The sequence below is a fragment of the Oratosquilla oratoria genome, chromosome 6 (assembly GCF_046742065.1).
Source record: "Oratosquilla oratoria isolate Oo_2021 chromosome 6, ASM4674206v1, whole genome shotgun sequence".
Classification (NCBI taxonomy): domain Eukaryota; kingdom Metazoa; phylum Arthropoda; class Malacostraca; order Stomatopoda; family Squillidae; genus Oratosquilla; species Oratosquilla oratoria.
The window spans coordinates 23,285,707-23,300,518 of NC_134782.1; the positions used below are offsets into that span (position 1 = coordinate 23,285,707).

Consider the following 14,812-nt stretch of genomic DNA (forward strand, 5'->3'; position numbering starts at 1 on the left):
TATATATAATGATATTGAGTTAAAGGATGGAAGGAAGTGGGTGGAGAATGGGGGGATAAGGGAGTGGTTATGTATTTACCTAGTTGTGTTTTACAGGAAGGGGAGCTATGCTCATGGTGTCCCAACTTTGTAGCTCACAGTGTCTAGTTAGCTCTTAAATTCGTGAATGGTTTTTGCGTACACTATTTTTTTGTCCAGTTTGTTCCAAGTTTCCACCACTCTATGTGGAAAACTATTTTTCTTCAGATCTCTTCTATAATTATGTTTTTTTTATTTTCTTTCTATATCCTCTTGTGATTCTCTTGTCCCAGTTTAACAAGTCCTCTCTATTGAGTACTTCTGTGCCCTTCATGATTCTGTAGATGGTCAGTAGGTCACCTCTCTCTTTTCTTTGCTCCAGAGTCAGTAACTCCAGTTTAGCCAGTCTCTCCTCATATGATAAGTTTGCAAGTGCAAGGGCCATTTTTGTTGTTGCTCTCTGGATTCTTTCTATTTTCTTAATATTCTTTTTGGTACTGGGTGACCACAATGTCGCCACATATTCTTATCTAGGCCTTATCAGTGTGACTAATATTTTTTTTAAATAATTTCTTCATCCAAATATGTAAATGCCACTTTTATTGATCTTAGCAAGTTATAGGATTCTCTGACAATTTTATTTATTTGTTTGTCATAGGACAAGTCCTTTGAGATAATTACACCCAAATCTTTTTTGGATCCCACTTTCTTTACCTCCTTAGTTCCATTTCTATACTGTCCTTATATTCTGTTTACTTTTTCCAAACTCCATTATGCTACATTTCTTAATGTTGAAGCCCACTTCCCATTTCAGACTCCAGTTCCATACCTTATTCAGGTCTTCCTTTAGTGATTCGCAATCCGTTTCAGTTTTTACTTTCCTTAACAATTTAGCGTCATCTGCAAAGAAGCTCATGTAACATTGCACATCATCATCCATGTCATTCACATAAATAGCAAACATTATTGGAGACAGAGAGGGGGGTTGTCAATTAAATGAAGCAGTCTTGCTGCATTGCTTCTGACCCAGGGCAGTGGGTGAGATGCAAGGATGACCCAGCATCCAGGAGGAGCCAAGTTAAGAGAGAGGGAGAGGTGGATAATGGGAGTGGAGTGGATGGGGATGAAATGGGTGGGAGTGGAATTATGCCTTTTGATTTGGCTACTTCCCTTGTAAAGAGGAAAAAGCCCTTGGTATATGTATGTATGAATTAAAAGGATATAAATATAAACTTGAGGCTAGTGTGTTCTTGTAATCACTTCATATGAGAAAAAACTCCATGTCCAACAGGGTCCTAGACTGTATATTTAAAGTATGTAAAGAGCAATTGGCAGACAATATTTTAATTGTATGCTCATTGAAAGAAGGATTAGTACCACAGGGTTGGACAAGTGCAAACATGATACTAATCTATAAGGGAGGAAGTAAAGAGATACCTCTGAAATAAAGACCAATGCCATATCATTGAGACAGTGGAAATGTGCAATTGTGAAAGACTGGTGGGTGAAATATCTTGAAGATATAAAGATTGTGACAATCAATTTGACTTTAGATTGAGAAGATCATGAGTATCAATCTTTTAAATCTTTTCCTCATGTGTGATTGATGTACTGCAAAAGTGGGCTGGGTGGATTATGTGTAACTTGATTTAGAAAAAATCTTTGGCAAAATAATGCACAAATGATTATGGAAATTGGAACATACTGGAGGGCTAACAAGTAAACTTCTTGAATAGATAAGAGGCTTCCTGAGGAGTAGGTACATTAAGACTAGTAAAATCCCATAAGTCAGTACTAGGTCCTGTCATGTTCCTTAAATATGGAAATGACATGATGGAAGACACAAGCTATGCAATCATGTTTGCAGATGACAAAAGTCATGAGAATAATGAGAGATGAGGAGTGTAAGTTATTGCAAAAAGGGAGGATAACATAAATACATGGAATCTATAGTGGAAAATGGATTAGAAAAAAAAATCACTGAATTATTATATGGGAGGTGAGGCAGTTACAAAAGTGAAAGAAGAAAGATATGGGAGTGTTGATAAAATATAACATATCCCCTGACAAATATATCAAAAGATTATAGGGGAAATGTATGGCTTGCAGAAAAGCATAGATGGGAAAGATGTGAGGGTGTTAACCCCTTCCATACGGGGCTGCACACATAGGCGTCATGGGGAGCGAGTGTATTCGCGAGGCTGCCATATCGGCGTCTTGATTATATTTATTGTAGTCGCCCCTCCATAATGACATTCTTTCTAATTCTTTTGTAATCGCATTTTCTATGGTTATCAAAATTCACGGGTGAAGAGAGAACGATCGATATAAGCGGTGACTATATTTTATGATGCGATTATTATTACGACACGTCGTACGGCTGGCTTTGGCTGCTGCCACCGATATCTAAGTCCATGACGCCTACGTGTGCGGCACCGTATGGAAGGGGTTAATAAGGTATAACCTGTCACCTGATAAATACATCAGTAAGAGTGTGGGGTGAGACATATGGACTGAAGACTATAAAGGTGGTTTTCCACAAAATGAATGAAGAGATGATGAAAAATATCAGAGACCCTAATCCACTTGAGAGTAAGCTACAGTGGTTTGGTAAGTGAGGCTCATGTGTATAGTGTTTGGGGTTTCCTACCTGCTCTATTGACCCTTTCTGTCAAAGAATTTGAAATTCTTTGTGATAGCAATTTTCTGTACAAGATCTTTAGATTATGAATTTATACACATACAAAGGTCCTTTTCCCCCTTATACAGGAGTAGCTGAGTCAATGCAATAATAAATTTTAGTATGAATAAGTCATATCTGAAAAATAACAATGAATATTACCAGTCACACACACACACACATATACATATATATACTTACAAAAGGCTTTTGATAAAGTATCAAACAAAAAGCTACTTAGAAAAATTGAAACACTAGATGGAATACAAGGAAAAGTATTGCAATGGATGAAAGATTTCTTGAACGGAAGAAAAATGAGAGTGGTACTTAGAAAAAAGAACTCAAATTGGGTAGATATGATAAGCAGAGTCCCCCAAGGCTCTGTATTGACTGATAATGTTTGCTGTTTATATAAATGACATGGATGAAGGTATGGAATGTTATATGAACTTCTTTGCACATCATACGAAACTATTGAAGAGAGTAAGTACAGAAGAAGATTGCAAATCTTTTCAAGAAGACCTGGACAAAGTCTGGAATTGGAGTAAGAAGAACGAAGTGAATTTCAACGTCAAGAAATGTAGTATAATGGAATTTGGAAAAAGCAAAAATAGAATCTCAGGTCAATATAAAATTGTTACAAAGGAAGTTATAAAAGTAAACTCAGAAAGGGACCTAGAAGTAATTATCTCAAATGACATGACACCAGACAAACATGTCAACAAAATAGTTGGAGAAACTTATAACTTAATAAGATCAATGAAAGTGGCCTTTGACTACATGGATGAGGAAATGGTAAAGAAGATACTAGTTACACTGATAAGACTACAGTTGGAATAAGCAGTCTCTATGGACACCTAGTACCAAAAAAAAAAAAAAGAAACTGGAAAGAATTCAAAGAGCAATGACAAAAATGGCACCAACATTTTGCAATTTGACATACAAACAAAGATTGGACAAACTAAACTTATCAACCCTAGAACAAAGAAGAGAAAGAAGTGATTTGATAAGCATCTACAGCAGTGGTTCCCAAACTAGGGGGCACGCCCCCTTCAGGAGGCGTGAGGAAGATACAAGGGGGGCGTGAAGTCATCTGCTCAAAAATATTTGTTTAATTAGAATAATAAAATCATTCAAAAAACAAATATCTGCCATTACATACATGCAAATCATAGTTATAGCAGTCACTCCAACCCGTTTTCTATTAAGCTAGTTCTCCTTACACGTTTTGGACATGTTACCGATACCAACCACAATTTTCTAATGTTCAAACTTTTTTTTTCACTCCCTTTGTACCAAATGTTTCGTTTTTAGTTACTTAGAAAAATGTCTCTGGAATGTACCATTATTTGTTTGGGTGGCTTTCATTATTAAAATTCAATACAAACAGAAATCTGTTTTCCTGAACAATTCTACGAAATAAATGCAAGAATCATTTCATATAAACAAAAGAGAGAGTGGGGGCAAGCGGGTCTACTGGAAGCAAAAAGGGGGCATCTTGTAAGATAGTTTGGGAACCACTGATCTACAGAATTATGAAAGGGATGGAAATTCTTGATAGAGATGACCCACTAAAATGGGACAAGATATACACGAGGACACTAGAAGAAACTTAAGAAAGACAATTACAGAAGAGCAATAGATACATGGAACAAACTGAAAGAGGAAACAATGAGTGCTAAAACTATACATGATTTTAAGAAAAAACTGGATGCAGAAAGATACAACCGTGGGTCACTATGAGCATAGCTCTCCTCCTGCAAAATACAACTAGGTAAATCCATACAAAAAATTTCTGAAATTTGGTCTGTACCTATATGTAGGCCAAAAGCAGTGAGTTAATTAATAAAAAAAAAAAAATTGTCATTTACCTCAAACTCAAATTCTGTAACTGCATATTGCATGGAGCCATTGCTGAAGAGATGGGGCACTGGTACCAATTTTTGCACCCATTGATTTCCATCCCATACACCAGAGTCCACCCTTGGTGGTGGGTATATAGCAGGTGTTGAGAAACTGTACAGTTCTCTGCACTGCTTCCCTGGAACTTTGATGTTGGATTGTCTATAATGATGGCTGCCCATATCTGAGGAAAAAGGTAAACACATTAAAGTAAGCAATTTCACACCAGAGTATGATTCAATCATGATTTCAGTAGTGTGGAATTACATTATCAAACAAGATTATAATAGGATAATGTTAAGATTATGGCCTATGTAAAAGGTTACATATTCTCTGAAGAAAATTCTTGCATGTCAGAGGGCAATGCTTGGAGCAGGTTTTTGAACAATACACAATTCGGACACTATCTATATACCAAAGGCTTTTTTCCCCCTTATAAGGGAGGTAGCCAAGTCAAAAGGCATATACCCACTCCAACTCATTTCACTCCCATCCATCACACTTTCCTCCCTCCTATCACAGCTCCTCATGGATGATGGGTCATCCCTGTCTCCCGCCCACTACCCTGGGTCAGAAGCAACTCAGCAAGACACAGCACATCCACAGCAAATCTGCTTCACTTAACCCATTCAACTCCGATGACAAGATGTCTTGTCATTTGGTCAAATAAAACAAAAAATCATAATAAACAACAAAATGTTTGATGATCAAACAGCACCAGAAAAATATGACGTCATATTTTTCTGGTGCTGTTTGATCATCAAACATTTTGTTGTTTTATTATGACAGTATTACTTAAAAAGACATTAATATTACCTAAAGAAGTATTGTAATAACACAATAATCATTCTTGTGGATGAATGAGCATCAACCAGAGTTAATGTACATTTTTTTTCACACCTTTGGGGTGTACATCATCTGAACACCTAAGGTGTTACTTTGACATCTATTTGTATTTCACTGAGTAGCCAAAGTTATCAAGGGATGCCTTGACATTTTGCTGTATACTGAGTTGGTATCAGAACAATAGCTTATAAGATATTATTTTGATACAGTGAGACCTCTCATTAACGGACATTAATTAGCTGTATTTGTGGTGTTTTCGCTGTGTTTGTGGTGTTTTGGAGTGGTTTTTGGGTGTCATAGTGATTGCACGCACTAAACAACAGCACCAAAAACACAGCAAACACACCACAAACACAGCTAATTAACGTCCGTTAACGAGAGGTCTCACTGTACCTGTATTTTCAGTGATAATTACAAAGAGAAAAATATCTTAACACATGACTCTCACAGGTCCATGTGATTATTCCCTAATTGACTAATCAATCAGTTGTTCCAGTTTTCTCTTGCAGAAGACCTATGGCCTCCAGGATACAGTCACCAGTTCAAGTCACTCAATGAATGGATTTTGCAATTGTCTAGAGTGAGTGAATGTAAGACAGTGTTGTGTTTTCTCGGAGGTGGTTGTATATAATTCGTTTAGTATCTCTTCTATGTTGGTAATCTTTCAGGGTGTGGAGGTGATCTAACACAAGTGTACCATTGCCATTCTTGTCTTTGAAGTACTATATCTCTACTGGGGATTTCTGGAGGCAAGTGAAATACTACTGTGTAAAATGTGACCATCTTCTAAGGAGTGACTTTAGTTGGCTACCTCCATTATAAGGGGGAAGATTCTGTTACTGTTCCCATAAGGAGAGTTAACCAGTGAGTGGCCCCCTTCCCCCCCCTCCTGAACAGAAATTTTCCTATCCACACAGTACAGACAGAACAAGTGTTTCTTCCTAGAGAACAACAGGTTTCTTGTTAAAGAAACATAAGTCTAGAACTGACACTACATCCTACAAAACATATCCAATACAGATTAACTGTGTAGCAACTCACCTGCTATGACAAGTTCATAAGATGGAGAAATGCTTGACATTTTGTTGGTCGAGATCTGGCAGAAGTAGATGCCCTCAAACTCCACCAACACGTTCAGGAACTCAATATTGCCATCCTTCCTATCCATGTTGACATTCTCGTAATAGTTTTCATAAACTGTGGAGGCCAAACATTATAATTAGCATAGTAGGAAAGATATGTGGGGATTGGTAACACTAGAAGGGAAAGTTGGATTGGTAATTCCCTTTAAGTGGTGGAAATTTGTATATGATCTTGGATGGATGCTCGTTGGCTGAGCGGGTTATAGAGTCACTAATTACGGCGAAGGTTGAGGTGACGCCAATTCGAACTCTGTCGCCAGCGAGTTGGACCAAGTGCATGGTTCAAATTTCACGCTACAAAATGTTCTGTTAGGAGCACAGTCCTAGCCTCCTGATAGGAGGGAGTTGACGTTAAACGGTCATCACTGGGAGACCACGTTCATCATCTGAACAATTCGATGGTGACAATGACGAAATTTTACTTGCGCCATTCCTTTCTGAGAAGACGTGAGGTTGTGTAAAAGATGTCTACACACTTTGAACTTTTTAAACTACGTCTTTCGACTAATACACGGTAATTCATAAGGAGGAAAATGTGTCGTGGACCGAGCGTGTCCGAAAGCGGTGAATGATTCGAATGACTAACATTCTAATCAGGGTCTCTTTTTTTCTCGGCAGCAGAAGTTCCACCATAAAAGAGGCAGTATGAAACAAAAAAAAAAAAAAAAAGCACATCCCAATTCCCAAAACCAAAAATTACTTATCAACTATCTTGGAAATAGTCTGTTTCGAGACAGTTTACATTTGGATTTGAACACAGTCCGACGTACCATTAGGCATCATTGTCGGTTTCCAAACGAAGATAACATCGTTGAGCCTGTTGTGATGCCATGTGATGGAGAAGACCTTCTCGCCGTCATCCAGGTCGAAGGAGCAGCCGAGAACATAATTAGAAGTGTCATCACCGTAGACTCTCAAGGGGAGGTAGGTCTCCTCTTGTTTTCCTCCATCGCGCCTCAGATAGACTTCCGGCGTGTTCAGGCACCAAGCCAAACTGGAGAGACCTGTATGGAGTAAACACAGACGTCTTACCGATGAAGAATTTCAGCATTGTTTTTGTTATTGGTGTATATACATATATTTATATCTATATATATATATATATATTTATATATATATATATATATATATATATATATAATATATATATAATATATATATATATATATATATATATATATATATATATAATGCAAAATAACCACAGAAGGGAAATTTGTAGACAGTAAGTACTTTCATCTTCAGACTAAATGAGAGATAAGTTGTGTTTAAATGTAAGTATCACGTAACAACCGCAGGAGGGAAGGAAGAAGACGACACAATTCGGAGGGGTGACCTGATCTCCATCGACCTAACCAACACAAATAGTTCATTCTGGCGGAAACATCTTATTCACCATTTGCCCAGTAGGGTTGGGTCGTCGGGAGCGGAAGATTGGGTGGAAGGCATTAAAATCCCCGGCAATGAGTGTGGGTTTATGGCCGACTAGGGAGAACAACTTCCCAGGTTTCAGTTCACCGTCTTGAGGATGATATATGTTGTACTCGTTCTCCAGAAGGCACGGCGGGTACAGGTTCTCTTGCAACCGTTGCCCGAACCAAAATAACGAATCCGAGCGAGTCCCCGCTCCGAGTTGTATAGTATACCTGGTATCCACTGACCCGGATGACCTGCCAATTGGTCTCCTGCAAGAGGACATCTTCGTCCCTTGTGGCCAGGGCAACCTATAGTACGTGGATTTTTCCTACAAGGCCGCTGAGAATCCATGCCAAGAGTTTTAGTTCTCGACGGGACAGGGGTGGCAGAGTTGGGATAGGAGTGGGGTGAGAGGGGTTAGGTGGAGTAGGGTGGGAGGAGGAGAGGGAGGAAGAGGAGTAGGGTGGGTGGGGGAGAGGGGGAGAAGGGTGGAAGAGGGAAGGAGTGGAGTGGGAGGGAGGAGTAGGAGAAGGGTGTGATGTAGAAAATGGCGTAGAGTGGGAGGGGGAGAGGAAAGACGAGTAGGGTGGAGGTGGAAGAGCTGGACAAGGGGGAGGAGTGTAGGAAAGAGGAGGAGGATGGGTTTTGTGGGCGTGGGGAGGAGTAGGATGAAAGGGTGGACGAGGAAAAGGAGTAAGGTGGGAGGGGGAGGTGGGGGAATCCCCATCCACCTCTCCTGCTCGTTTGCCATTGTTGCCTTGTAACATTACGAGAACGTTACTTGTGCTTTGGTGCCGAGGGAGTGAGACTTCAGTGAGTTTGGTGGCTTTATTCTGCTTAGCGCAAGTGTCGACCTAGGCTGGGTCGGCGGGCAGGTCTCCGAGGCCTGCCCTAACCACAAGAGTGACCGCGAGCCTTGGGTCGGGCACTACTGGTTACAAGTACAAAAGGGAACTGGGCTGGTCACCAAGACCTGGCATCCTTATATACGCACCCTGCGTACGCTTAAGTAGCAAACGACCCATCCTGACCGAAACATGGCTCGGCAGGGCCTAGTTTGTGCTTTTAATGAGGATACAAATGCCTGTAGTACAGACGTAATATGGACTTAACCTACACAAATGTAATACAAGGCCGAAGGCCAGCTATTTCTACACAGCATATACATTCCTTGTCCATCCCATTACTGCAGCGGTGACACTATAAGCCAAAAATATCGCGTAGAAGCACATGTGGGGGACTCTGTTCACCACTGCCTTCTCCTTGCTGTTGCACGGAGATAACAATGGGTACCAGTTTTTCGAAGTCGGATAGCTGTCTTCTGAAGATGAGTTGGTGGGTGGAGGGTGGCTGTGGTGGTGATGCTGTCTTCCACGGCCGTAACATCCAACTTCGAGCTTGCGGTTTTCCCCATCACTGTAGACAGTGATGGGGTGGAGGTTGGAGTAGGCGGGGTAACTCGGATCAATTGGTCGTATAAATCCTGTACAGCTTTCTACATGGATATTTTCGTGGTATAATCGATCACCCCTATACACTTCATCATGGCCATAACCATGGTGGTCATGAACTTCATACTTTCGTTGGCCACGGCAGACTGGGAGGATTGGAAAGAGGTCTGGGGGAGTACAGGGGCACTCGGGACTTGCAGGGGGACTAATTCCGCCGAGGTATGGGGAGGTGATCAGCTGGCAATAGCGGATATGCTTTCACTGACATTAGAGGCGGCGGGCGTACGTCTCACTGACATTAGAGGCGGCGTGGGCGGGGGCTGACGACCCCATGCTGGTGCATTCAATCATTACTTGCGAGGTGTGGGCTTTGCCAGGATCCGCTTCCGGGCGCTGCAGTTGGCACTCCATGCCTTGTGTTCTTCCTGGCAACTGGGGCAATTTGGAGTAACTTCCCTCCTTTCCCTGTGCTTCTTGAAGTATTCCTCTGATTGGTGTAGTTACACTATTGTAATTGTTGTTATTACTAATCATCAGTCTTGGTGATTGATTTATGCCACCTTTCACACGAAAGACTTCATTTTCTAGAGACCCCTCTATTTTCACCATACAGTATATACTTTCCTAATTTCACTTTCAGAGTTCTCTATAAATTATAATTTCAATTTTGTTATTAATAACTCTCCAGTGCGTTATTGTTGCGAATGGGTTATTACTCTGCTGAATAAAATAGTCTGACGGTAATTAAAAAATGACTCGTCACAAAATGCAACAAAACGTTTAAAGGTCAGACTGCATAAATTGACACTTTTTAAAACTCCAAGCAGAGTAAACAAAGAATCACTTCCGACCATTCCCACGAAATATTTTAGCTATTAAACTTGAATTTAGGCAACAGAAACGCTATTTCTCAACTCGAAAACGGCTTCGGCTATCGTCGGAAATCTATTCACTATCTGTGAGAAAATTGAAAATATAACTTATTAAATTTTCTCACGGATATTCAACAGATTCAGTGTTAAACAATAGCGAACAATGGCGTGTGGATAACGATGTTTGACTACTCATACGTCACACTTCCGTAAATCCCCGAAGCCGTTTTAGAGTAAAAAAAAAAATAGCGTTTTCGTTGCCTAAATTCAAGTGTAAAGCAAAAATATTTGCCGTTGTGTATTCTGACCTTTAACCTAAAGCAGTTTGTGCTCTTCACTATCGCAATTGAACCAAATAAAATCAGTCGCCGGCCATAAAATTAAATTGAAGAAGCTCGTATCTATGTGTAGATATCTCATTTACATAAAATATATAAAAAAGTACCACTGCGAACACATGAAAACTGACATTAGAGAATAAACGAATACAAATTTATTAATATGAAAAAAATAATTGGACGAGAATTACTTTGTAAGGAAATAATTTAAATGTGCAATAAGAAATTCCATATTTCTTATTGGGGTATGTTCGGAAGTCCGTTATAGCATTCGTTTGCTGAAAAAAAATCCATATTTCTTATTGGGGTTTGTTCGGAAGTTCGTTATAGCATTCGTTTGAAAAAAAAAAAAAAAGTATTGTTCCCGCCCAAATGGACACGCCTAGTTTGACGTTCCCCCATTCTTTCAATTGTGACCACGCCCTGTCTTCTAGTCCCTGTCCTACCTTCTTCCATTACCCCTTCCGTACTCCCGAGATAATTATTTTATTCTGGCTGTCGTCGGGCTCTTCTATTCATATTTGTGGCACATCAAAACTAAGGAAGGGGTTAAAGACTTTACCTCATTTATTGTCAAGTGGCACTTTTCTTGCCGACAGGCAATCTTAAAGTCCGCGTCTTTTGAGTAAGGGTGGCCTTTCACTCACCTTTACCCGTCCTGTGTTCAAACGGCTACTCATTGCCGTGGGTATATGGCTCATGCTTCTCAGCTCATCTCTGGCATTGATATCTTTGTACAAGTGGTGTTTCACTTGCCATAGGCACACGTTATTCTTGTAAAGTTCTATCAGTTGAATAATGTCTTCTTCACGTCAGTAGAGCTACGACTTCTGTGACATGATTAGTGAGTTGGTTTGGTGGGCTTTCTGTTGCGCCTCACCAATCCAACATTGCTGGGAGGATAGTGGAGCGAGCCTAGCGTCTCGTTCGACTCAATGTGAGTGTGTTGCGGGGACCGCCGGGGTCAGTTCCCCATGATTTGACGCGTAGTGTGACGAGGTCTTTATTCATTTCCGTCACTTCCATGGTTGCTTCAGAAGTAGAAATGAATAAAGACACAGATCAAATAATATGTATAGGCAGATATATCAATAAATACAAGTAATATAAATAAATTAACTAATTAATAAATGCAAGTAATATAAATAAATAAACAAAAAGAAAAGCGATATAACGTCATACCACCATGGATGAATAAATAGATTGTCGCAATGTTTTTAATGGATTTTTTTCCTAAGAATCTTTCTTATGACTAGGGTGGCTCCAGTTTTCCGGTGGGAGCCTCTACTCAGAACCGTGGGGTATACTCGTACTGACAGGTCAACACACGTGGGAAAATAAAATAAGGATATGACATCATGAGTAGGCGTGAAAGGTGCTTGTCAGACTGATTCAACTCATGGCATTTTATATAATAATAATAATAATAATAATAATAATAATAATACACATAAACAAATATTTATATATATATATATATATATATGTGTGTGTGTGTGTGTGTGTGTGTACATGTTCTTTCTAAATCGAATGACATGTCTTGGCCCTATGCACTACATCTACGTGATTCTATATCAACTCCTTCACTCCCAAATAAATAAATAAATGGAAAGTGCATCAACTGATCAAAGGGGTTAACTAAAATGGCTAAAACCCTTCATGACGGCGGTATAATCCGTCAGGGGGTCAAAATCTCGTGAATGAATTTAAACAAACAATTTCTATCAACTGCCTATAGCGACAGACTTTTCGAAGGTATGATAAGCCTTGCTGTCACTTGATCTTGTTCAATTTCCTTTCAATTGCTTTTATTCGTAAATGCTATAGTGTGATTTTCCAACCTTATTCGTGTTGCGAAAAACCAATAATAATAGTAATCAAAATTAAAACAAAATGTTTAGTAGTCAGTATTGAACAAAAATTCCCGTCTCTTTACTTTTATTTATCATTATAATTATATTTTTATGGGAGGCAGGAGACCAGGAAGAGAACAGGATGATATCAACAAAATGAAAGTTCCCTTGACCCGTATCTAACATGCAGAGCGACCAGTAGATGGTTGCCAATGTCCGAGTGTCAGAGAAGACATTCCACCTGACCTCTAGTTTGTGTAAATCTGTATGTACACACACACACACACACACACACACACACACACACACACACACTAGAAAAACTTGAACTACAGACACTAGAGCCACACACACACACACACATACACACGCCTGGAATAGCTCACGTGATATAGCCCAAACTGGAATCGTACACGTATTTGAAGCTGAACATGACATATCGGAGAATAGGAAATAGAATCGTATGAACGTTGCGCAGTTAGGTAAACACACACATACACACCCGCGCGGGCGGGCGCATGCACACACGTTTTGTATGCAAATGGAACGAGTTAAGAGAAGAATGTACGGCAGGAAGAATGTAAAGGGTCCAGACGTAGAAAGGGAGAGCGTTTCAAAGAATTACTGAACATGGAAGTCAGAGTAGAGTGGGATTGACTGTGTCAGAGAGATGACAGGAAAATGAATGTGATGGCAGAAGAAAATGACGGGGATATGGGGAAAGAGGAGATACAGAAAGTATTGAAAATTGTGACAATTGGTAAGGCACCTGGGATGGATGGGTGGTAAGTGGAGCGTTTGGTAAAGGGTGGAACAGTTTTAGTAGATTGACTGGTGAGATTGTTGAATTTTGTCTTAGGGAGGGGAGTGTGCCAGAGGGCAGTATTTTTGTTTTTTTATCATTTTGTTTATTCATTTATTTATGTATCTATTATTTTTTGCCGGATCCGGACAAAATGGTGGTTTAGTCCTTAGAGAATTTGTCTTACAATCAGTTTTTGTAAACCGGTAGTTGGTAAGATGTATCGGAAAGTGTTCATGGAGAGGATTAGGAGGAAAACACATTATTTGGGGATGAGCAGTGTGGGTGGGTAGGAAGAGGTTGTGAAGATCAACGTTTGTACAAAGATCAATCATATTCGATTTTTTCATAAAAAGTTTGGGTGTTTTTGTACTTAAATGAATTTGGAGAAGGCGCATTGTGGGTGGGTGTGGGTGGGTGCGCGCGCGCGCGTTGATATATATATATATATATATATATATATATATATATATATATATATATATATATATATATATATATATATATATATTTAAATAGTGTCTGGTCATTTGCCTTTTGCATTTCCTCATTAACACATTTATCAATTGATAGTTGTATGTAAACCTTTCCTTGGTGTAAAAAGCAACATATAAAAGCACACACAATCTATGATGATTATCACTTGGGAAACCCAAATTCCAAAAGGATGCGAGACAAAAATAAACACGTAAACACACTCACAAACAAGTTATTGTGTGTGCGTGTATTAGGTCACTTTACCCACATATCTAGCAATAGAGCTTTGAGCTCTCATGCGGTAGGGTAATAGCTGTCGATAATGAGACAAACACGTGATCCAAGACCAGGGTGAATCACACCTTTGAAATACCTAATGAATATGTTTACCAGCCACTGGACCGTGCTGACGCATGCGCAGCCGAGTTTGCTGACGTCATGTCGCCGCAGACGGGAAGCTCCGCTTTCATTTTTATCAAACCTTTTCGCTCCAGCAACCATTTCTCGTAAACATATTTCACAAACATTTATCGTTTTTTTTTCGCTGAAGTCCATTGTTACATCATTACGTAAAAGCTACTAGTTTTTATCATTAATCTGGATCAAAGACCAGCAAAATTGTAATAAAATTAAGTAAAGATAATTTCAGGTGAATAATCTTCCTCACCTTTGCCCTCTATGATGGGACAGTCATAACAAGAGGGAGTTGTAGGAAGCGGGCGGGCTTGAAAATTACAACTTTTAAATGTTTTCGATAAAAAAAGTTACACACACTCATGGCCATCTGATAAATTCCTACTCAATGTTAACCATATCTCGAACTTTTTTCTTTTGCATGATCTCATCCTGGCTGAAAAGTTATGTGGTGCCGTAAGTGTAGAATTAGATTCGCCCTTGTCAATTCTCCAGCATAATCTTTCGGGCTTACGCGATTTAAATATGTATACGCATGGTTCATATTTGTAAAGGAATCTAATTCTTTGCATAGTATAGAATTCTATACCTTTAAAACCAC

At 39.5% G+C, this 14,812-nt stretch overlaps 1 protein-coding gene across 1 annotated transcript in view; it reads right to left on the minus strand.

The window, feature by feature from the left end:
- Window positions 1-14,812, minus strand: part of LOC143026345 (uncharacterized) — a 49,152-nt gene that overhangs the window by 7,165 nt on the left and 27,175 nt on the right. Inside the window, exons 2-4 of the mRNA XM_076186564.1 lie at window positions 7,359-7,592; window positions 6,488-6,643; window positions 4,570-4,784 (exon numbers count right to left, since the gene is read on the minus strand). Of these exons, the coding sequence (XP_076042679.1) occupies window positions 4,570-4,784; window positions 6,488-6,643; window positions 7,359-7,592 (605 nt within the window). The remainder of the gene's footprint in view (window positions 1-4,569; window positions 4,785-6,487; window positions 6,644-7,358; window positions 7,593-14,812) is intronic.